The 23,396-nt window shown below is 37.5% G+C and overlaps 1 protein-coding gene across 3 annotated transcripts in view; it reads left to right on the top strand.

Annotated features, from left to right (window-relative positions):
• Positions 1 to 22,969, top strand: part of SEMA3C (semaphorin 3C) — a 187,435-nt gene extending 164,466 nt beyond the window's left edge. For all 3 annotated transcript variants that reach the window (XM_017342732.3, XM_008258295.4, XM_070071246.1), the window contains exons 13-18: positions 147 to 235; positions 3,138 to 3,179; positions 6,255 to 6,412; positions 12,665 to 12,732; positions 15,784 to 15,914; positions 20,139 to 22,969. In XM_017342732.3, the coding sequence (XP_017198221.1) occupies positions 147 to 235; positions 3,138 to 3,179; positions 6,255 to 6,412; positions 12,665 to 12,732; positions 15,784 to 15,914; positions 20,139 to 20,552 (902 nt within the window). In that variant the 3' untranslated portion in view covers positions 20,553 to 22,969. The remainder of the gene's footprint in view (positions 1 to 146; positions 236 to 3,137; positions 3,180 to 6,254; positions 6,413 to 12,664; positions 12,733 to 15,783; positions 15,915 to 20,138) is intronic.
• The last annotated feature ends 427 nt before the right edge of the window (positions 22,970 to 23,396 follow it).

Here is a 23,396-nt window from a genome sequence, read left to right as displayed (position 1 = left end):
GTTTTATATGTATATATAATATCTTTTTCATGAATAAATATGCATATAAATAGGAATCCAAGTTTTAAACCACTGAAGTCTCACCTCTAAATGCATTTTCTTTAGGAAGCTATGTTAATATCTCATTGTTTCTTTCTTTAATTTAGACCGAGGGACTGTGCAGAAGGTGGTGGTCCTTCCCACCAACAGTTCCGCCAACGGAGAGCTCATTCTGGAGGAGCTGGAAGTCTTTAAGGTTTGAAGATCTTTTCCATTAATCTCAGAACTTGCGTGATGAATGCAATTCTTTAATCTGACAGCTACTCAAGAGGAAAATTTTTGGATAAAAGATCAAATAAATGAATGTTATAAATGTTTGAGGGTAGGAAACCACCAGATAAAATAAGAAATATAGAACAAATATTTCTGTGAAGTGTTTTCTTACACTTCAAATTATCTCCACATAAAAGGATTAGCTTTGTTTTATTTTCAGCTATCATCATAACATGAAGAATTTGGGCCATCATTATTTTTTAAAAATGAGCTCTTGTGGTCAAAGTCTGGAAGATTTGGGCATGAAAGGATTTTTTATCATTTCCTTCACCAGCCACTGAAACCCAGATGGCTTCACAGTATTTATTGTGCAAGATAAGATTTCTTATATTTTTGTAGGCAGTAATTTCAAGCAAAATTGCTTTGTTTTCTCTTGTTTTATTGCTTTTAATTCAAATGTCACTCTGCTTAAATACAACAAACATCTTTGTACTACTACTGATAGAACATGAGATTTCATTGTATTATTCTCCTCTTCCTTGAATTTGAGATTTAAAAAAATAATGAAAAAACAAAGCAGAGCAAAAAAATTAGACACACAGGGAAGTTCAGTCCTGTCAGATGCCACGTGGTCTGGGCAGAGTGCCTACTTTTTGTGAAGCTGATAGCCAACAGAGACCATTTGCGGGGTCCTGCCATGACCCGCTCCCCTGCACAGCCCATCCCTAGAGATAAGACTTCTCTGTTTCATCTGCATTTTGAAAGGTGGGTAAGCCACAGCCAGAGGAACTATAGATGTAGAAGAAACCCTAGCGTAGAAGCAGTCCTGCTGCAGACTGCTGTGTGTCCCAGAGACAATTAAAGTCCAGTGTTAGCCTGGGACTGCTTAAAAGCGGCACTTCAGAAAGCTCTAGAGCACACCCAGCACTTGGCTTTGCTCAGTTGGGTGGACTCACAATGTATTGGCTCATTAATGTATTCCCGTGATCACCAGAAAAGTTTGACTTCATAAGCATAGAAGTTGTGATATAAGGCTGTTTGATTTTGCTCACAAATCTACGTAAAAAGAAATATTTAAAAAATGAACTCAAATAGAAAAAATCTGAGGAACTCTGGCAGATTTCCCAACAAGTTATTAAGTTTTCAGGTTTTAATGCCAGCCATAAATTTCTTTGTGATTAGGACATGAAATTTATGCTCTTAAAAATAATGTCAACTATGTCCATTCAAGTGTTCTTTCCATGTCTTATTTGGTAAAGAATTGTTTCACTAGATTAACCAAAATTGCATTATATGTAAAATATTTTTTTTTCTCAATTCAATTTAGTCAGGACACTCGGCTGGCCAAAATTATGTGAATTGCCTTATTCTGGCATTTTCTTGACTACAGCAAAAGTGTCATATTGCAACACTTCATTTTTAGTATTGAAATATCTTTTTTTTTTTTTGGATTATCAGTATACGTTAATTAGGTGAGTCTGACACAAACCCAAACATACTTGTTATGGAGAGGTCTTAAAGAGCTGTACGTTATTCCGATTATGTGCCAACTACATATGGTCTGCTCTGAGAGTTTTACTGGCGTTATCATCATGAGGAATAAACTCTCACTGGGGAAATAAGTCAGTCAAGATTCCTATGGAGGACATCAGTCCAAGCAAGTCTGAAAAATGTTGGAGCTCTCTTACTGATGTGTGTGCCAGTGATGGATGTGGCCAGATCAAGACAGTAACTGTCTTGAGCGTGGTGTTTGTGTCACATTTTCTGAAGTGAGGTAAAAATAATGGAGTGTGTATGAGATGTTGTGATGGGCACAGGAGGAAATAATGCATTTAAGTCTTCAGAAGTCCTTAGCTGAGTGTCACCCTGTTACACTACAGAAAACCCAAAGTCACTTGAGATCAAGACTCTGTTGTCATTCAGTGGAGAACCAGGTCTCTTTGAGTCTTCTCATCATATTTCCTGAAAATAAGCCTATTTGCTTAAGCTTGAATTGGAGCTATGACTATTGCCTAGGTTATTATAAATTCTGACACGTGCATGTGTGTATGTCTGTGTGTATAAGGAATGATCAAAACCTTCTTGTGATTGAAAGTTAAAGAGATTATCATTATTTTTTCTTTCTAAGTGTTTGTAAGTGCTGGCAACTTTAGAAAGCAAAATGATGTGGGGTGCATTTGATTTTCAGAGCTTGCTTCCACTTGAGATTTTCACATAATATTTCAGGGATCTACATTCAGTTATCAGAAGTCTATTTTAATCATTAGAAAAAACCAAGAATGTTTAAGAAGTAATGAATAGAGTGACTTTCAAAGGATTACTGTTTCAGGAAGTTCCCTGGCTCTTTCACACATTCACATTTATCAAAAGAGGAACTTTTCTAACAGTATTTCTTTGTCTGTGACAATGAGAATTAATTAGTGTGGTTCAGCCTAATGCGTCTTTCCAAAACAACACTTGACAGGTGCACAATGGAGTCTTATGCAAAATGCTCGTGAGTGAAGAGTCTGATGGGGATCCCCCCACAAACTCCCCAAGCCTGAGCACTACATCAAATCCTAAATTCAGCTTTCTAAGATGGTTCATCATTTATCTCATATTTCTCAAATTTTAATTTTTCCAACTGCCTGTATTGATAGATGTGTTATAATCAACTTTTTATTAAATTTTACTAAATTTAATAAAACATATCCTTAGTCCCCAAAAAGAAAATATATTTTACAGATAATTATATGAACACATACTTTAAAAGTATATACACACTCTTTTTTATTTTCTCTCATACAGGAAAAAAAAAAGATGATTTCTTGAGTTTTAATAGAAAAGAACATTTTTAAAATATGAATCATTTGAGCAATTAATATGTTGTTTTCTAATTTTTTTAGAATCGTGTCCCCATAACAACAATGAAAATTTCATCCAAAAAGGTAAATACTAAGCCATTTTTCTGTTCTTTGTATATGAAAATTTTTGCTACCATGAAATATATATATAACTTTTTAAAAACTAGTTTTACCATTAGCAAAGTAATTAACACTATTAAAAGTATTACTGCCACAACATTTTCTTAAATTTTGACAAAGAACCTACTAGTTAATAGTGAAATATTGAGTTGGTTTATTTTTGTATTAAAGTTTGCCAGACCAGAACATATATATAGCAAGATATTCCAATATTTGTATACTCTGTATTCTCCAATATTATAGTGTGTGAAGCCAACCAAAATAAAAGTAATCTTTCTGAAGGAAGAATTTAGGACAGTGTTTGGGTGACTATAACATCACAAAATTCTCAGAGGCCCATTGTGAATAATGGATCCTCTCTAAGTTCCTACTGAGGTCAAATATCTGAAGTGTGCAAAGCATTCTTTCACGTTTATATGTAAGGAAATGCTATTTTCTAGTGTGTGTACATGTCATTAAAAAAATTTTTTTTAAGAAAAGGTGCTTGACTTTGATGATGAGAAATCTAATGAATCTTCTCATTTGTACATGCACATGGAAAGCAAAAACCCAATGCCAATATCTACATGTGCAAGACATGCATCTCTCCAGCCCCCTAAGGTGTTATCTTAAAACAAAATTTCTAAAAGGTGAAGTAATATGGGCAAAATAGGGTAGGGTTCAGAGTGGGATTATCATGTGTTTGCATCCCAACCTGATCATAAATTATGAACAAATCATTGAACATTATTGACCTAAGTTCTAACATCTGCAAAGTAATGCCTTTTTTCCCAAAAGACCTGATTTATATGAATTGCCTAACATAAAGTGGATCCTTGACAAATGCTATCTGTAAGAGCCTGAGACATATTTTTCTTGGACTGTGGAATAAAGGTTTCATGTGTTAGCACAACTGATTACATAGTGCTCTTCACCATATTTGGGTTGTTACAGATGAAGTGGTATTCCATAGTCAGACTTGTGCTCTTTCCACTTGACCAAATTTTATGAGGAAAGATAAATAAGGTACAATAAGCTAAAGATCTCATCTGTAAAAATGTTTGGATGGTGCATATCAAACTTTTTCCCAAGTAAAAAGAAGCCATTCGTCATTTTGCCTAATGTTCCAGTGAGCTGATCCCAAGACAGAGCTGTGTTTGAAGTCAGCAGGGAAGCCCTTTGTTTAAGGTAGCTTAGTGGAAAGAGAAAGTAGCAGATTGAAATTCCAAATGGATCCATTTGATTGAAATAATTACTTTTCCTTAGATGTTACAAAGCCATGGGCGTGGCATAGAAGTCTTCTATAAAATTACGAGTTTCAGCTTGCTTATAGTTCATATATCTGTTTTCAACATCTCATATGGTATATATTTTAAAATGTTTCCTTAAAAATTAGCAAAGTATTTATTTGACTTTTTGGAATTCATTTGCACAACTGCATATTGAATTGTTTTTTCAGTGTGAGAGGGCTACAGTTTGCTAAGGACGTGTTGTACATCTTTAAGTACCACGGAGTTAGTCCTTTTCTTAGTGCTTATATATTTTATTGTTCATTTTATGATTTTGTTTTTTATTTATTCTTGCATTCCATATAACAGAAAATAGTTGGCTAAATTAAAGATCTTATCTAGAATGAAACACCTGTGTCTTTTCCTCAACTAGTTTCCCTAAAATATTTTAATGAAGCTGATATATTCACCATTTACTCATTAATTACTCAATAAACACATATTTCAAATGTTCCTAGGGCAGTGGTTATTGTCAAAACACACAGTTGTTTTTGTCTAACTGGGAATCAAATTCTGCACAGTTTCTAAAACCTGACTTGGTTAAAATAATTATGTTAATCTAATAGAATAATATATGATCTGAATGACTAAATTTGAGAACATGTAGATTTTACTATATTATTATCATTAACTAACATTAATTGAACACTTATGAAGCACTTGTAAGTGTTTTATGTGAGGTAGCCATTCCAACTGATTTCTTACAAAACACTTTGGGGTAAGTGCTGAATTATCCCAGGTTGCCAGCAAGAAAGCTGAGATTCAGCAGTTACCCAGCAGATATGTGGCTGAGCTGAGATTTGAACCCAGGAATCCTGTCTCCAGAGCTGCAGAGCTGGAGTGCCCCCACAGATTTGATTATTGAATGCTTAGGTATAGATGGGAAGAAGAGAAGTGTCCATGCACATTCCTCACATCCACTCTACTCAACTTAGAGATTCTAGGCTAACTTAATTATTTAATATCAGTCCTTTGGGAAATAAGGAGTGTCAATTAAAGACTCATACCTTCAGTTCCTGAGAACTATTTTGCCTACAGCTAAAGAAATTGGAATAGTACCTCAAGAACTTTTTGGGTAGGATTCGGAGTGGGATTATCATATGTTTGCATCCCAATCCCAAATCTTTATTGATAACTGAGGATGATGAAGACTGCTGGACTTTGCAGAAATTTCAAGATATATTTCAATATAGATACTGACATTCTTTGAAATAATTTTAAAACAGATGATATAAGATGATATAAGTAGTAGATCACTTTCAAAGGCACATGACCAAAATGTTTGTTCATTTCATCTAATACTTACAGTCTACCATGTTTTCTTCTAAACTGAAAAATGCTCTTTATTTTAAACCTGACATCTATAAAGTCATGTGTTGCCAGACTTGAAAAATAAGAAAGCTTCCTGTGCTTTGCTAAGAGACAGTATTCAAAGAGAACAGAAAACATCATAATTTAAATCTGTAGTGTACTAGTTCAAATATGAGAGAACAATGATTCTCAGTGTTTAAAATACATCCCCATTCTACATGGTACCCCGAGGGATTTTTTTTTTTTTTTTTGGTAACAGGAAAGTGGTAATGTTATAGGTGTATTAACATAAGAAAATTCTATTTATTTTGGCTTGAAACCCTTCTGTGCTGTGCTGCTCGTTTTTAGTCTGTCTCCAAATGAATGCGAGGGTTTGTGGGCCTATATTATAATGCGTTCCTGCTGAAAGTCTTCTTCTAACTTCCACATCTGATATAAATCATCATCGTGCTTCTCATAGCAACAGTTATACGTGAGCTCCAATGAAGGGATTTCCCAAGTGTCTCTGCACCGCTGCCACATCTATGGCACAGCCTGTGCTGACTGCTGCCTGGCCAGGGATCCGTACTGTGCCTGGGATGGCCATTCCTGCTCCAGGTTCTACCCAACTGGAAAGCGGTGAGTACTAAACATGCAGCTGCCAGACGTATCAAAGTGCTCCACATCAGGAAGCTTGGTACTGTTGCTATCTTCTTAAAAAAAAAAAAAAGTCGGAGGGATATTAAAGTAGTAGCTATATTTAACACTAATGAAGTAAATGGCCAGGCTTTTAAAACTTGGGAGTTGCACAGATAAGGTGATGCTGATAGAAATCAGGGCTTTGAAAAGATTTCTTTGTCCCCTTGAAATCTCCATTGCAGCACCCATCTCTCCACAGCTCACCAAATATTTTGGGCAGCATTCAGAATTTTTTTCACTCTCCCTAATGTTGAATATACATGGTTATATATTGTTAAATCTCATCTTTGCAGGGTTACCCTGCATTGCTTAGTACTTTTATAATGAAGTGCTTGTCTTCCTTATAACAGAGCAAAGATATTATCTAGAATGCAGTCACCTGAGTCCTTCAAGCTACAGGAACATTGTTCGAACGTGGGTACTCTGATCTGCTTTCAAAACCTTGACCGCCCTGAAAGAGGTGACTGTTTGCTGGTTAGGTGGAGAGAGAAAAGCATCCTGAGGCAGGTGCCTTTTCTCCAAGCAAAGACTTATGCAGGCAATTCTGAAGCAACTTGGACCAAGTGGGAAGGGGCCACCAGTAGACAAACTGATTGTGGAACAAAAGTACACAGAATTCAGAATTAGCCAAGATCATTGCTCTTCTCAGTATTACGGTGATATGGATCATTATGGATAACAAGGCCAAAATTGATAAAAATCAGGGTCAACAGAGGAACAAATAGTATCAGCCATGAGCACCAATGACCTACCAAGCAGGCACTGGGGTGGTAATGGTTTGTAGCTTTTATTCTCTGTAGCAGATACATTTCTTTAAGATCCCTGACAGATTACAGTAACCCTTGCTCTCTTGCTTCTTTTATCCATTAGTCCAACAAATACTTATCATGGGACAAATATTTCCCAGGCACTGTTCTAGAAACTCAGCATATATCATGGGAAACCACAGCAAAGGACAGAATCTCTGCCTCTGGGGATAATAAATTCTAATGGAGAAAGATACGCAATAAGTAAATAAAGAAAACCACTAGTACTCATATAACAAGTAATGATAAGGTTTATGAATTTAAAAACAACACAGAAGGTGGGAGAAACACTTGGGAAGCAGCGATTCACAGTGTTAAGTGGGTGGTTGGGAGACTTTACAGCAGGCATACTATTTGAAGGAGGATAAAATGTAAAATTAAAGCTTGCTTTGAAGTCCTAGGGTATGAAGAGTTTGGGTGAGGGGGAGTGATAGAAACTGCAAGTTGGGAGGCCCCTGTATATGCAGGTGAGATGTAATGATTGCTCAGGGTTGATGGAAGTAGGGCTGGCAAAAAGTGATCTAACCTGGAGAGCGCTATGCTACTGATGTATTGGTTGTGGGAGGTGAGAGAAATAGAGATATCAAACACAGTCCAAGGGAATGGGCTTTTATCCAAGCAGGTAAGATGCTTGTTAAGATACTGTATCTCACACTGGAGTCCCTGGATTCAATTCCTGGTAGCTTGGACTCCTAAATATAGTTTCCTGTTAATGTAGACCCTAGGGGACAGCTCATGAGGCTCAAATAGTTAGGTCCCAATTACTCATGTGGGAGATGTGGTTTGAGTTTCTGTCTCCCAGCATTAGCCTGGTCCAGACTCAACCAGTATGGACATTTGGGGAGTGAAGCAGTAGATTGGAGTGCTCTCTCTCCCTCTCTCTCTCTGTCTCTCTCTCTTTCAGTTTGTGCATGTGTGTGTGTGTGTTTCTATGTGTTTCTACCTCTCAAATAAAAGAAAATCCAAGTTCTCCAAATAGAGTGTGAAGATATGTGTTGATGTCATTTCCTGATGTGGGAAAAGTATCAAAGGAGCCAGGTTGCGGGGAGAAAGATGAAAGCTGGTGATATCTGTGAGATACTCGAGTGAAGGCGTTGGGTTGGTGGTTGGAGATGTGCCTCTGGAGTAGAGAGGCGTGGCCTAGGCTGGATCATTTGCATCTTCTATCCTTAAAAGCATGGAATGTGCAGAAGAGTACTCCTACTCTTTAATCCAGGACCCCTTCATATCAGGGTTCAGAGTTTCTGTTTCTTCAAGTCATTTTAGGAGTTAGTAGTGAAGTCCCTGTGTTATTTTGATTCCTGAATTGAATTTCGGGGCCTCGTTGAAAAGGCATATTTGACTTTTTTTTTTTTTTTTTTTTTTTTTTTTACATTTCCTAAGTTTCTGTAAAAACATGAGCTGGCTCTTTGGATTACATATTCACCAATCTATTACAGCCCCAGTCATCCTTTCTAAGATTCCACATTGCCCCCACCCATGACTACAAATCATGTTTTTAATCATGCTTTTTTAATAAGGAATTGAAATAATTTTGCATTTCTTTACTGATATAATAACATGTCTCTTTTAAATCATGTATGATAGCTTGAGAAAGTAGTATCCATTTAAAGAGCTATGTTGATTATTTCTAAACTTGTCTTAATTCTATCTTGAAGAACCTGAAAATGTCATAAAAATATCACACTGAAAGTGTCTACGCTCTTAGATTTTCCAAGTTATTTCCAAACACTGTAAAGCATATACTCATAGGGAAACAAAATAGATTTTCTGAATGAGTTAACTGTTGGCTAAATTCCCATCCTCAAATTCAGTAGTAAGATGAAAATGATCATTTGGAATATTTTCCACATTAATTTTCTCTAATGGTGACAAGTTACCTGGTTTTCCTCGGATTACGCTGTCTGTCTAACTGAAACACAGACATCATTAGAGAAACTCATAAGACTGAAGATCAAAAGTAAGTTTTTTGAACTGCAGCAACAGAGAAGTCCAGTTATGCTGTCCCTAGAAATCAATAGAATCCATTCTTCCACAGAATACAGTTGTTAAATATCATTGGTTTGGCCGGCACCACGGCTCACTAGGCTAATCCTCCGCTTGCGGTGCTGGCACCCCGGGTTCTAGTCCCAGTTGAGGCGCCGGATTCTGTCCCAGTTGCACCTCTTCCAGTCCAGTTCTCTGCTGTGGCCTGGGAGGGCAGTGGAGGATGGCCCAAATGCTCGGGCCCTGCACCTGCATGGGAGACCAGGAGGAAGCACCTGGCCCCTGGCTTCGGATTGCCACAGTGCGCCAGCCGTAGCAGCCATTTAGGGGGTGAACCAACGGAAGGAAGACCTTTATCTCTGTCTCTCTCTCTCTCACTGTCTAACTCTGCCTGTCAAAAAAAAATATCATTGGTTCAGGAAATTTTCTTTTTCTTTTCTTCTCCCTCCCCCCTTCCCTCTTTCTCTCTTTCTCTCCCTTCCTCCTTCCCTCCTTCCCTCCCTCCCTTCTTCTCTCTCTCTCATTCTTTCTCTCTAACATGGCTCATAGTAAACCATGGAAGCATTTTTTTCCCTCTCCACTCTTAAGTACCTTAAATATTTGTGCACTGGTATCAAATATTGCAGTTTAGTCTCTAATGTTATTTATTCTGGATTCAGACATGTGGTTAGAAATTTTATTTTAAGACAAGATAATCAGTTCAATTTTCAAGTAAAATGCTGTTCTATACAAGAATAAAATGATTTCATTGTTTATCCAAGGGAGTGGACTGTAATGGATGAAGCATTGACAAGCTGGACCAAATCCCCAACCCTACATGCAATATGATATGGCTCTGCCTACCAGCATGCCTTGGTGATGCAGACAGAGGGAATCTACACATCCAGAATCTCAGATGGCTGCTTTGCTCTCTTAGGCCAAGCCTTAGTAATGTGTTTCTGTTTTTGAATGCCTGGAAGCTGATACAATAAATTCAGCTTGTCCAACTTGAGAGTTTATATACATGAGTAAACCATTACATAGCGCTGATCACAGGACAATAAATTTAACCATTGTGCATGATATTGCTCATCTAGATGGTTGACAATGAGCAGGTCAACTTAAGAACTCTGGTGGAGTGCTCATATAACATCATCCCAACTTGGCTAGTAGTAAATAATGCCATGACTTCAAATGCAGCAAATGGAATGCAGTAAAAGCCTGACATGGAATCTATTCTAGAATATAGTATTTACTTTATTTTTTTATGTAAGAGTGACTAAAATTTTATGTAAGAGTGACTAATTTCCACTGTTTTGGGTGTAGGATTGTATAAAAACATGCAAATGAATAAGGACCTTGAAGCATTTTTGGAAAAGGAACACTTAAATGGAACAAAATCTTATACCTGTATTTTTGTAAATAAATGCATATAAAGAGCTATGTACATAAAGTAATAACTGTTGGCTATAACTTAAAAATTAAGTTTTTTATTTGGGATTGTTTTGCTGTATACATTTAATAACCATTATGTGAATTTAGTATTTTTGTTCTTGCTGGATATTTTAATTTAGCTGCTTATTTATATATTTTTTTCAGTAATGACAGTAAAGAATTTAGCTCTGTAGTTCCAATATTTAAAGAGTCCCTTCTGTGTCACTTAGAGCAATGTTCATATCCAGGATGTCTCTCTCAGAGGATTTTATTTGCTCTATTTTGATTTTTTACACTGTATAATAAAATTGATAATAAAATTTAGAGAATCGAAGACTCAAGAAATTAAAAAATTAGAATCCAAATAAAACTTTCATATAAACAACAAGGATTTTACAAAGAATTTGACTGTTTGAAACACTTAAGCTAATAATGTCTAACAACTAATTGCAGAGAATGATAGAATTTGATCCAAGATAAACTTTAAAAACCAATAAGGCATTGGGCGGGGACATTGTGGCACAGCAGGTTAAGCTGAAGCTTGTGATGCAGGCATCCTATATGGGAGCACCAGTTGAAGTCCCACCTGCTCTGCTACTGATCCAGCTCCCTGCTACTGTGCTGCTGAGTCAGGAGATGATGGCGCAAGTACTTGGGTCCTGTCACCCACATGGGAGATTCCAGGTTCCTGGCTCCAGCCTGGCCCAGTCCCAGCCATTTTGTGAATGAATCAGGTCATGTGCACTCATATGGGGAGTGAACCGGGGATGGAAGATGTCTGTCTATCACTCTGCCTTTGAAATACTTAAGTCTTTCAAAGAAAATCAATAAGAGATATTTGGGGGACAACTATGGAAATTTTAATATAGAATGTACAGATGATATTATTAAGTAAATATTATCTTTAGCATGTATATATATACATATATACACACATACACACACACAGCAGTATATATGTGGTATATACCTGTACTTGACAGAGAATAAAATTAATGTGGCAAAACACAACAATTCATGAATCTAGGTATGCCAGTGTCTTCTGCACTCCTGTATTCATTTTCCTGTAAACTTGAATGTTTTCTCCTTTTTTTAAAGATTTTATTTATTTATTTGAGAGGTAGAGTTACAGACAGTGAAAGAAAGAGACAGAGTCTTCCATCTGCTGGTTCACTTCCTAGATGCCTGCAATGGCTGGAGCTGCACTGATCCCAAGTCAGGAGTTTCTTCTGGGTCTCCCACATGGGTACAGGGGCCCAAGGACTCGAGCCATCTTCCACTGCTTTCCCAGGCCATAGCAGAGAGCTGGACTGGAAGAAGGGCAGCCGGGACTAGAACCGTCCCCCATATCAAAATCCAGCACCACAGGTGGAGGATTAACCTACTGCACCACAGCGCCGGCCCCTTGAATGTTTTCAAACTAAAATCTGAAGGAAAACACTTTTTCTTTGATATGGATAATGTTACTTAACTTCATAGTTTAATGTCCATATCTGTTTGGTTTGTTTCAAACCGGTTTTAATGTATGTAACAAGTGTTAGCTTTTGCAAGAAAAAATATGTTTATTTAAGTAAAGCTCTTATATGAAAGAAAATGCTACTGAATTTATCATTTAGGTCATAGTTTTGGAAAATTTTGGATGAGTGTCTCTATCCTAAAATTTTACAATCTCAGTTATAGAATCTAGCATTTACCTAGGAAGTCTGTAAAATACCATATTTATAGACATTGCATCACAAATGGCAGAGGGGAGGGACTGAATTTATTTGGATTGAGAGCTAAGGTAGGTATCTACTCTCTCATGGATGCATTGAGCCATTGAATGGGAAATGTCAGATTGCTACATCAGTAATCAGACCTTCTATTTTAATTTTTATGAGAGCTTAGGCAATCAGCAGATTCTAAAGTTTAGAATTGCAATGTTTCATAAGTGGTATAATTAGCAATGATAATTCTAAGTCCCTTTCATGTATTTCTGTACTTATAGAAGGAGTCGAAGACAAGACGTGAGACATGGAAATCCACTGACCCAGTGCAGAGGGTTTAATCTAAAAGGTATGAAAATTGAGCAACAATCAGTCTTGGTAAGCAGTGCAAGGCTGCCAATCAGTAAAGGGACATGTGGTGTTAAATCCAAGCCTCTCATTTTAAAGCAAGTCACCAAAGACATTTCTGGTATTCAAATATGGCCATTAAAATGTTATTTACTGAGAATTGTGATACCTAAATGTCTGTAAACACATCTACTTCCAGAATATTCGTTGGTAGGTTTTTCATACTTTTTTTTTTTAAATTACAGATCTTCTTAGTTACTATTTTCTTTCTGAAGGAAATTTTTCAAAATTTACTACTGAAGAACACATCAAACAGTGCTTTTTATTTCTGTAAAAATATGTTAAATACAATTTAGGGCTTTGGCCATTCTGCAGCACAAAGTTCACTCTGTCTGCTGTAGCACAGCAATTCCTCCAGCCAGCCCCAGATATTTTTCATCTTCCCAAAATGAATCCCTATGCCTATTACATTCTAACTAAGCATGCCTTCTTCCCTTCAGCCCCGGGCAGCTGCCACTCTACTGTCGGATAAATTTCTTATGAACTTGACTTCTCTAGCTTCCTCTTATATAGTGAACTCATGCAACATTTGGTCTTGTGTGACTGGCTTTCTTTGCTTAGCCTATAAGTGTCCAAGAGTCATTCCTACCATATCAGTATTTTCTCCCTGGGGGAGGCTGAAAAAGATTCTATGGTGCATGCACACAGTGCTGCATTTTGCTGATCCATTCATCCATCACCAGATACATGGGTTGCTTGCACCTTTTACTGTGTTGAATAATACTGCTAATGTACACGGATGGACTCAGCGCCTTGTTGCTGTAGACAGTCCTGCCTTGTGTTTTGCAGTTCATCTGACCTCTTCCTTGCCAGCCAGACACAGAGACACCATGTTATTATCCTTCTCCCACCAACCGGAAGTGTCTCCAAGCAGACCTTCCTCCTGACTCCCCAGGGTGCTAGAGCTGTGCTGTTTCAAAAATTAACCCGCAGACTCCTCTTTATAATTCTTTTAGTCTGGGATTTCCTTTGGTAAAGGATGTTATTCTCATTACAAACTACCCTAACTGCAAGGAACAACTTAAAACAGATTTTGCGGAATTGTTCCTTAAGTCTCACTGAAGGAATAAATCAAAGTTACTGTTTCTCTATTAACTGAGTATTTTACAGAAATGTGTCAAATCCCATGAAAGGTAGTAATTGTCAGAGTGGTAAGATTAGTGATAACAGCAAGCAGATACTGATACAAATTTTTGTCAGAACCTGAGTGTCTTTTTATGATTGTTTCACTTAGTGCTCATGAATCTGTTAGAGTCTGTTATTGTACCTGCTTTATGAATGAGAATTCTCGTCATGTCTAAGTGACTACATGATGATACCCAATGCTTGACCTAATTTAATGCTTTTATTAAGGAACTTGTGTGAAATAATTGTAACTCCTGTTTTAGACATGAGTAGATCCAGTCACTGGTCTAAGGCTACACAGCCAATTGGGGTGAAGTTGTGATTTCATCCCTGATTCCTCTGATTCCACAGAGTGTTCCCAGCGACTACATCCTCCTGCAGCCAAGCTGTGTTCTCTGTCCTTTTCTTGTGTTTCTGAACTTCCTCTGCACCACATTGAGTATAGAATTGAGGATAAACCTGCCTTTGGTATTGCCTGGCACCTACCAACTCCTAACGTTCTGTTTCCTCAAAGCTCACAGCCTCTCTCTCTGTGTCTCTCCTGCATCTCTTATGAGCAAACATTCATGTCCTGGCTGCTCCACTTCATATCGAGCTTCCTGCTAATGGCCTGGGAAAGCAGCAGAAGATGGCCCAAGTGCTTGGGCCCCTGTCACTCAACATGGGAGACCTGGGTGAAGCTCCTGGCTTTGCACTGGTCCAGCTGTGGCCACTGAAGCCATCTGGGGAGTGAACCAATGGGTAGAATATTTCTCTCTCTGTCTTTCCCTCTCTCTCTGTAACTCTGACTTTCAAAATAAATCAATCATTAAAAAAGAAAAAACTCACAGCTTCAGTTAGCTCAGCTGAGAAGCTACCTTGCAGGTACATTATAATAATTAGGTGCCCAAAATAATATGGAGTGCAATCTTTGGTACAGAATCCCATGAGGGGCTGGCGCCATGGCTCACTTGGTTAATACTCCACCTGCAGTGCCGGTATCCCATATGGGTGCCAGTTCTAGTCCCGGTTGCTCCTCTTCCAGTCCCTCTCTCTACTGTGGCCCGGGAGGGCAGTGGAGGATGTCCCAGGTTCTTGGGCCCCTGCACCCTCTTGGGAGACCAGGACGAAGCACCTGGCTCCAGGCTTCGGACGGGCGCAGTGCCGGCTGTGGTGGCCATTTGGGAAGTGAACCAATGGAGGGAGAACCTTTCTCTCTGTCTCTCTCTCTCTCTCTCTCTCTCTCTCTCACTGTCTGTAACTAACTCTACCTGTCAAATAAATAAAAGAAGAAAGAAAAGAATCCCATGAATCAACATGAATCCCTTCATCAATAAGAAGGTCTTAAATTAATCATCTTGCTCTCTACCCCTTTATGTTGTGTTTTTTTTTTTTTTAAAGATTTATTTATTTATTTTGAATGTCAGAGTTAGAGAGAGAAAGGAAGAGACAGACATGAAGGAGAAAGATCTTCCATCTGCTGGTTCACTCCCAGATGGCCACAATGGCCAAGGCTCGGCCAGGCCACAGCCAGGAACCCTGAGCTCCAGCCAGGTCTCACAAGTAGGTGCAGGGGCCCAAGCACTTGAGCCATCTTCCCAGGCCATAAGTAGAGAGTTGGATGAGAAGTAGAGTAGTGGGGACAGGAACCAGAGCCCACCTGGGATGCCAGCATCATGGATGGTGTCTTTACCCGCTATGCCACAATGCCATCCCATCCCTTTATGTTAAACAGCACAGTGCAACCATGTAAAGTGGTTGCCTTGTTTAGTAGTAGCACCACCTTCTGTCAGCTGCACTATTTGATCAGAGTCACAGAGCAATCAACACTCACGAAACAGAATGTGCTCTAACTTCTATTCTCTCCCTTTTATTTCTTGCTCTACAGCATATAGAAATGCGGCTGAAATTGTTCAGTATGGAGTGAAAAATAACACCACGTTCCTCGAGTGTGCCCCCAAGTCTCCACAGGCATCCATCAAGTGGTTGTTACAGAAGGGCAAGGACAGGAGGAAAGAGGTGAGTGACTCACAGGGCGGGGATCAGTGAGGGCTCCGCCCTCAGTCACTGCCCCTCGGTGAGGTCAGGGCAAAGGGCAAAGGACCAGCTTCTGAAATCCTCTTCTGTTTTGAGAAGACAAGGACCACCCTCTTTAGAACCCCTTTGTGCTTAGAATGGATGGATTGCTTAGAAGTCCTCTCTGTCTGCCCACCTCTGTGATGGTGATTGAATCAAGAGCCAGGTAGATGGTTTGAAAAGGTCCTACTCTCCATGCATCATAAAATCTGAAGGAGAAATGCAGCCTTCTGGATTTGTGTGTCCTGTTGTAGCAATTTAGTTACTAGCTACTAAGTTGATTAAGGCCAAGTCGAATCGGAAAGCCTCACAAGCTACAGAACGCAGGAGATCACACATCACATTTAAATAAATGTTGGTTCTTTAGGAGCAAATACTTTGCAGCTCCGAGTTGCCTGTGAGCTATTGAGCAAGCTGTGTCTCCAGTGTTAAGGAAGATTAAGATGTAGGCTGAGGGCCATGTGCATAAGGGGAGATTTAATTATCTGTAGGAAAGATGAAGTAGTTCCCAGAACCCTATCTTTGACCAGAAGTCTATGATACGTTAAGAAATCTTTGAAAAAAAATTAAATAATTATCAGAGATGACTTTCTTCCTGTAAAATCTGCCATCAAAGACACCATAAAATGCCTGCAGTTTAATTAATTTTTAATTGATTGACTGGATGTGCTTTGCAAAATAACATGGGGTGCAAGTCATAATGTGTGCTGGTGATGACTGTGGCTAGGTCATGAACATGAGACTATAAATGATTAATCCTTCCATAAAACATCTATATGCTTGCATATGAGTTGAATAACTGGTTGTTAACCAAGAATTACCTAATATGGATAAAATATTTTCTTTTAGTCAGTAAAAAATGTAATAAAACAATATACAAGTGAATGTGTGAGTAATTCCCATTATTTAAAATTAAAGTAAATAATTATTATAGGCTTGAATACATACCATAGAAATTAATAATAAAATTTTAAATGTAAAAGAAATTTAAATATATGTTTTACATTTAATCTTTGTTGTGATGTTTGCAGTGCTTAATTACAGAACACTGTGGAGACAGAGCTGTTACTATCTTGATTTTTCTTGCCATCTCAAAAACATAAGGATATAATAATTTAACAATATGATACAATTAATTCTACCACAGTCATGAAAATGTATTCTGTTCACAAATTAAGTAGAATTAATTTAATTTTAAAAAGCTATTACTGTTTTATTAATTTTTTCTTGATTCTTTCTTACTGTTTCAGGCAAACATATCCATTGTTCACATTACTGATGTTTAAAAATTGAGCATTTTTTTAAAAAGTAAGATAAGTGGCAAAACCTCATGAAATAAAATGCCAGTAGCATAAAGTGAGAACTAAAACCCTTCTTCTCCTTTAGTACTTATTCCCACTTAGACTATAAGGTTTCTAAGAGTTATGTATTCTATCATTATATATTCCTCCAAATATGCTTTATAAATTATCTCTCTCCCCCTCTGTGTATGTGTGTTTCACACACACACACTTACACACAGTCTTTAATACCAGTACAAATCAGCTACCTCCGTTTTATTGGCTGCATGCTATTCCTCTGTGTGAATGCATCTTGTAGTTTTTAAAGGCCCTCCTGATTAAGTTATTTCTTGTTTTTCTTATCAGAAGCTAGTGTTCTGGTACAGCGGGTTAAGCTGCTATCTGCAACACTGGCATCTCATATGAGAGGTGGATATGTCCCAGCTGTTGCACTTCCAATCCAGCTCCCTGCACTTGCATCTAGGAAAGCAGTGAAGGTGGCTTGAGTGCTTGGGTTCCTTTCACCCATATGGGAGACTCGGATGCAGTTGCAGGCTCCTGGCTTCAGCCTGGCCTAGCCCAGGCTGTACTAGACATTTGGGGAGTGAACCAGTGGGTGTTAAGAACTCACTCTCTCTCCTCCTCTCTCCCTCTCCTCCTCTCTTCCTTTCTCCCTCTATCCTCTCCTTCTCTCTTTGAAACTCTGCCTTTCAAATAAATAAACAAATCTCAAAGCATACCCAATGTGTACAAACCGGCATATTTGTAAGAGTATATTTTCTAAATAAATTCCTGGAAATGAAATGGCTATACCAAATATTATGGACGTACCTTATGGATATTAAACTGGACTCAAAAAACTCTTTCCAATTTTGCACAGATTGAAAAATCTTTCATTTCTTTAATTTCTGAATGCATTTACTCATTCTGTTAATTATTGTTAAGGTACACTTAAACGTAAAAAGATTAATGTCAAAACTTGGTTTCTTCATTTTGTCCTAGTGAGTTTTCTGTTTTCTAATTCTGTTCTATCATTTGGCTTTCAATACTAGCTTAGCTTTTTGTGCTTCTCAGTTTTTTTTTTTTTTAATCAAAAACAATCTTTGAGGGAGTAGGCATTTAGCTTAGTGGTTAAGACATCATTAAAGATGCCTGTGTCTCATACTGGGTTACCCAAACACCTGGCCTCAGCTCCTGATTCCAGCTTCCTGCTCATAGCAACCCTAGGAGGTGATGGCCCCAGTGACTGGGGGCCTTGCTACCCACACAGGAGAATGAGACTGAGTTTCTGGCTCCCAGCTTCAGCCTTGCCCAGCCCTGGCCACTGCAGGTATCTCATAATATCTGGGATCTGTTCTCAGGTCCAGGTCCTGATCAAGCTCCCTGTCAATGCAGACTCTGGAAGGTTGTGGTAGTGGCCCGGGTGATTGGGTTGCTGCTGCTGGCTTTGGGCCTGGTCAAGCCCCTCACATGGCAGGCACTTGGGAAGTGAGCCAGTAGATAGAAGCTCTCCCTTTCTCTTTCTCTTTCTTTCTTTCTTTGTCTTTCTCTGCCATCTCTGTCCCTCCAATAAATAATTTCTTAAAATATTTGACCTGGAGTCAATAATGATGAAATATCTATATGCACAGAACTTTATCATTTACCAAAATATTTCACATGTATTATTCGTTTTTATTTTGGTAAAATTTCTTTTTTCCTCTAAGAAAGGAGTCTTTTAGAGTATACATGTCCCAGAGCTTTTTGTCACTTAGGTTTTTGTCTCTATGTTAGCAATACAAAATGCTTGAACTATACGGAAATTGGATTTCAAACATTTAGCTGATGACTAGCAAATGGTCATTTTACAAGTGTAAACCTGCACAGTAATTAAATATTATCTCATTGCTTTTTATTACCTTTCCTTGGGAAGTGAAACCACATAAAAGACTTATAAGACAATGTCATTTTGCTTTATGTTTTCATGTGGGAAAATGAGAAAATATTCTCAGTGTTTAAAACTCTGCACAGCGCATGTGTTTTTTTAAATTTTAGAATACTCACTCATTGAAAAAAAGATAAAATTCAACCCTTTAGTAGTGTTTCACATTTTTTACAAGTCAGTGAGTCATTTTCTAAAAACATAAAAGAACTCCAGGGTGAGACAGACAGTTTAAATTGCCTGTGAATTTCAACGATATGTGTTGGCTGTGACTCAGATTCCAAGAGTAACAAAAATTCTTTGTCTCTCTATTGAAACTGCTTTTATCAAAGGGGATGCATTTTAAACTCTTTTTTGCCTAAAAGGCAATACCTTCACTTGCACTATCCCTGTGACTGAATCTCAGACCATGCAAAAAAACAAATAACAACATATAACAAAAAAATAATAAAAATAATGGAGGGGCCAGCATTGTGATACAGCAGGTTAAACTGCCACTTGGCAGTGCTGACATTCCATATTGGAACATGATTGTCCCTGCTGTGTTGCTTCTGATCCAGCTCTCTGCTAATGCATCTGGGAAGGCAGCAGATGATGGCCCAACTACTTGGCCCCTGACACCCACATGGGAGACCAGATGGAGGTCCTGACTCTTGGCTATGGCATGACCAGACCTGGCTGTTTTGGCCATTTTGGGGAGTGAATCAGTGGATGTAAGATTTTCTTTGTATCTAAATAGATAGATAGATAGAGATAGACACACATGCCTCCCTCCCCATTGCCCTGCTTTTCTAATTAATTAATTAGAAGGAATCAATGGAAGTGGCCAAACATCTCTATCCACTGAGAAGGAAACTAATTTGTGCTCAATGATCTTGCTGAGTTTGTGAATACCAGCAATATTCTGTATGTGTTATATCATTTTAGAAAATATAGTTTGGAGACTTTACTGTGTTTCTCTCTTAGGTTAAGCTGAATGAACGCATCATAGCCACCTCCCAAGGACTCCTGATCCGCTCTGTTCAAGATTCTGACCAAGGACTGTATCACTGCATTGCAACAGAAAACAGCTTCAAGCAGACCATAGCCAAGATCAACTTCAAAGTTTTAGATTCAGAAATGGTGGCTGTTGTGACGGACAAATGGTCCCCATGGACCTGGGCCAGCTCTGTGAGGGCCCTGCCCTTCCACCCCAAGGACATCATGGGGGCTTTCAGCCACTCGGAAATGCAGATGATAAATCAGTACTGCAAAGACACTCGGCAGCAACACTACCAGGGCGAGGAGTCACAGAGGATGAGAGGGGACTACGGCAAGTTAAAGGCCCTGATCAACAGCCGGAAAAGTAGGAACAGGAGGAATCAGTTGCCAGAGTCCTAATCGTTTCTTACGGGGAGGTTAAGCATCCAATAACAAATGCTCTGTCTTCAACGATCACATTTTGAACAAAGAATCTTGTGCTTTACCCATGAGAAATCACTGAACTTAGGTAATGATTCACTCCTCAAGTGAGTTTTACATGAACTGAAATGAGCATGCGTTTTCTTGTATGATATTGACTAGCACTAGACTTGTCATGGTCTTCATGGTGCATATAAGTATTTAACTCAACCCAGATTTTATTTATATCCTTATTCACCCTTCAAAATCCTTATGGCAGTTACAAACGTAGAATGATTGCATCCCTCGGTTGAAGGAGAGGCATCACCCTGGGGTATTTCTTCCCTGCTCTGGAAGTCCAGAGTTCCAATGTTCAGTAATTTTATAGATGAGAACAAATTCCAGATTCACAGTTTTCACATAGTAAAAGTCATATAAAAATGGGTGCAACAGCATGGCTGATAGAAAATATAAATGACAGGGCACAGGGCATTTGAGTGTTGTACAAAAACATGAATGATTCATAGAGAAAAATGATGGCTTGCTATGATCCCAGTGATATGTGTTGTTGCTTTAAGATTTAAAAGTTGTCAGTTACTGATATCTGTCATTGATCTTTGTTCCCGTGTTTCAAGAAAATAGAATGGGTAACATACACTATAAAGATCACTGGTAGGAGTTATTTATATCAGTGAAGCAGTTGGACTTATCTTGTTAGATTGTCATCTTCTAAACAAAAGCACTTTTGGGGGGAAGTTATTTAAGTTATTCTAGACTTATATAAAATCATACACTATTTAATTGCTTACTATATTGTGTCTGATTTTCTAGTCTGTGTGGCAAATTGGTCAATGTAAGAAGAAAAAGAGTTTTGAAGTACCAAGCTCCTCTATAAGGGAGGAGACCTTCAAAAAGGAGAAAAGAAACAAAATCAAAGTAGAAAATTCAAGTTTATTATGAGGAATCTCTAACAAATGTGGCTCATTTTCAAATTTGTAGTCAAGTTCAGTGATTCATTTTCACTTTTTAGAAAACCAAGCTCACACATCATATTAATTTTTAAGGCAGCATTTTATTTTTTATAAGCATTTGCTTGTGGTGGGGAGTTGCTCGTTTCATCTGAAAGGAAACAATAATATAAGAAAAATATATTAAAATATTCTTATGTTTATATTGTTTTTTCTTTTCAAACATTCTTTTAAAATGAATGTTGCCACATATGTTCACTGGTCAGTGTGGAAAGTTTCATGATGAATAAAATAATTATCTTCTAATTAGTATGTTTGGATAATTTTATTACAGTAATTTAATACTGAAGTCATTTTCTCCAAGTTAAAAATTAGATAGGGAAAATGTGAGAAATTTCCTCATGTTCTTATATTTCCTTCAAAAACACAAATTTTGGGCTTTTGTTTTGTTTTTAAGACATTTTCATATTTCCAGTTGAAAACAGAAATTTCAAAAAATTCCTATGTATAATCTAGTATTAAAATTTTATGTGAAAGGAACAATCATGCAAAAGATCTTCAAGGTAGATACACTACCTTTTTGAAAAATTCAATGAAAGACTTCAAGAGCTAAAATGATTTTGAAAGTCACTGTGCTCACTGTTCAGAATTTAAGAATATAATTTATAATTTAAATGATGATAAATCATGATATTCTGAGGTGGAAAAAACAGCAATTAAAATGAACAAAATAACAGCAAACAACTAGAAGTCTATTGTCCCAAGTGTGTATGATTCTAAACTTTTCTCTAAAGCAGTTTATTATAAAAATGTTTTGTCTGCTTACAAGGTGTAATTAAGCTTCTTTTACCCAGGATGCACAGACAGAAAGGTGTGTCCATGTAAAGCCAAAATCATCTTCTGTGCTTCTGATCAATCTATACTGTGTACAGAGTTAAAAGTCATTGTTTTAGAGTCACGATTCCCCCTGCTGATTCATGTCAACCCAAACTGATAGACAATAAGGTATTTTGTTTTATAATATTGTTTGTGCTATTTAATGTCCTCTATTTTGACTGGTATTAAACTGTATATACCTTTATTACTTTTCTTTCAAAACTATGGAAGTTGTTTTTGAACATAACTCTGCCAAATATAAAGAAAATTTTCTTTCTCAAAATAATCAATGTATATTGAATATTGGTGATTGATTGGTTTTATTTTATGTAATTTGATGATTCCACAACTTGATATGTTTTTCCATTTGTATTTGTAGATAAAATTTCCTAGAAATGCACTTTTTTTCCCCCAAGTGTAGGTTTGTGAATAGACTTTAGCATGATGAAACTGTCATCACGGTGAATGTTCATTCTCTGTAAGAAAGCAAACAAAACGTAGTTAACCCACTAAAATTTAATTGGACATTGAAATCATTTGTCTGACAAAATAAAACATGTTGAATTCCCCTAAGAATGTCTTTGGTTTTTCTCTTTAATGTAGAGTTGAATTCCTTGTCTACATGATAGAATCTGCTGAATTCTACTATCATAAGCTTTATCTATTTTTGTAAAAAGTACCTATCTAGTTATTTCAAAATTTTAAAATTCCAGAAGGATTCACATGTATAAGTGGTTTTCAAAAAATTGTTGGAAATTGAATATTGTGAAGAAAACTACCCATGGATTTCAAAATTATTTGCACAAAAAATGTTTTTCATATTTGTTGTACTTGAAAGAGAGACAGAAATGGGATAGAAACAGACAGATTTTTCATCTACTGATTAACTTCCCAAATGTCCGTAACAGTTGGGGCTGAGCCAGACTGAAGCCAGGATGCAGAAACTCAATCTGAGTTTCCAACATAGGCAGCAGGGACCCAAGTACTTAAGCTATCACCT

The sequence above is a fragment of the Oryctolagus cuniculus genome, chromosome 3 (genome assembly GCF_964237555.1).
Source record: "Oryctolagus cuniculus chromosome 3, mOryCun1.1, whole genome shotgun sequence".
NCBI classification, from domain to species: Eukaryota; Metazoa; Chordata; class Mammalia; order Lagomorpha; family Leporidae; genus Oryctolagus; species Oryctolagus cuniculus.
Note: the sequence above shows the minus strand (reverse complement) of the source record. Positions and strands in the feature narration are given on the sequence as shown.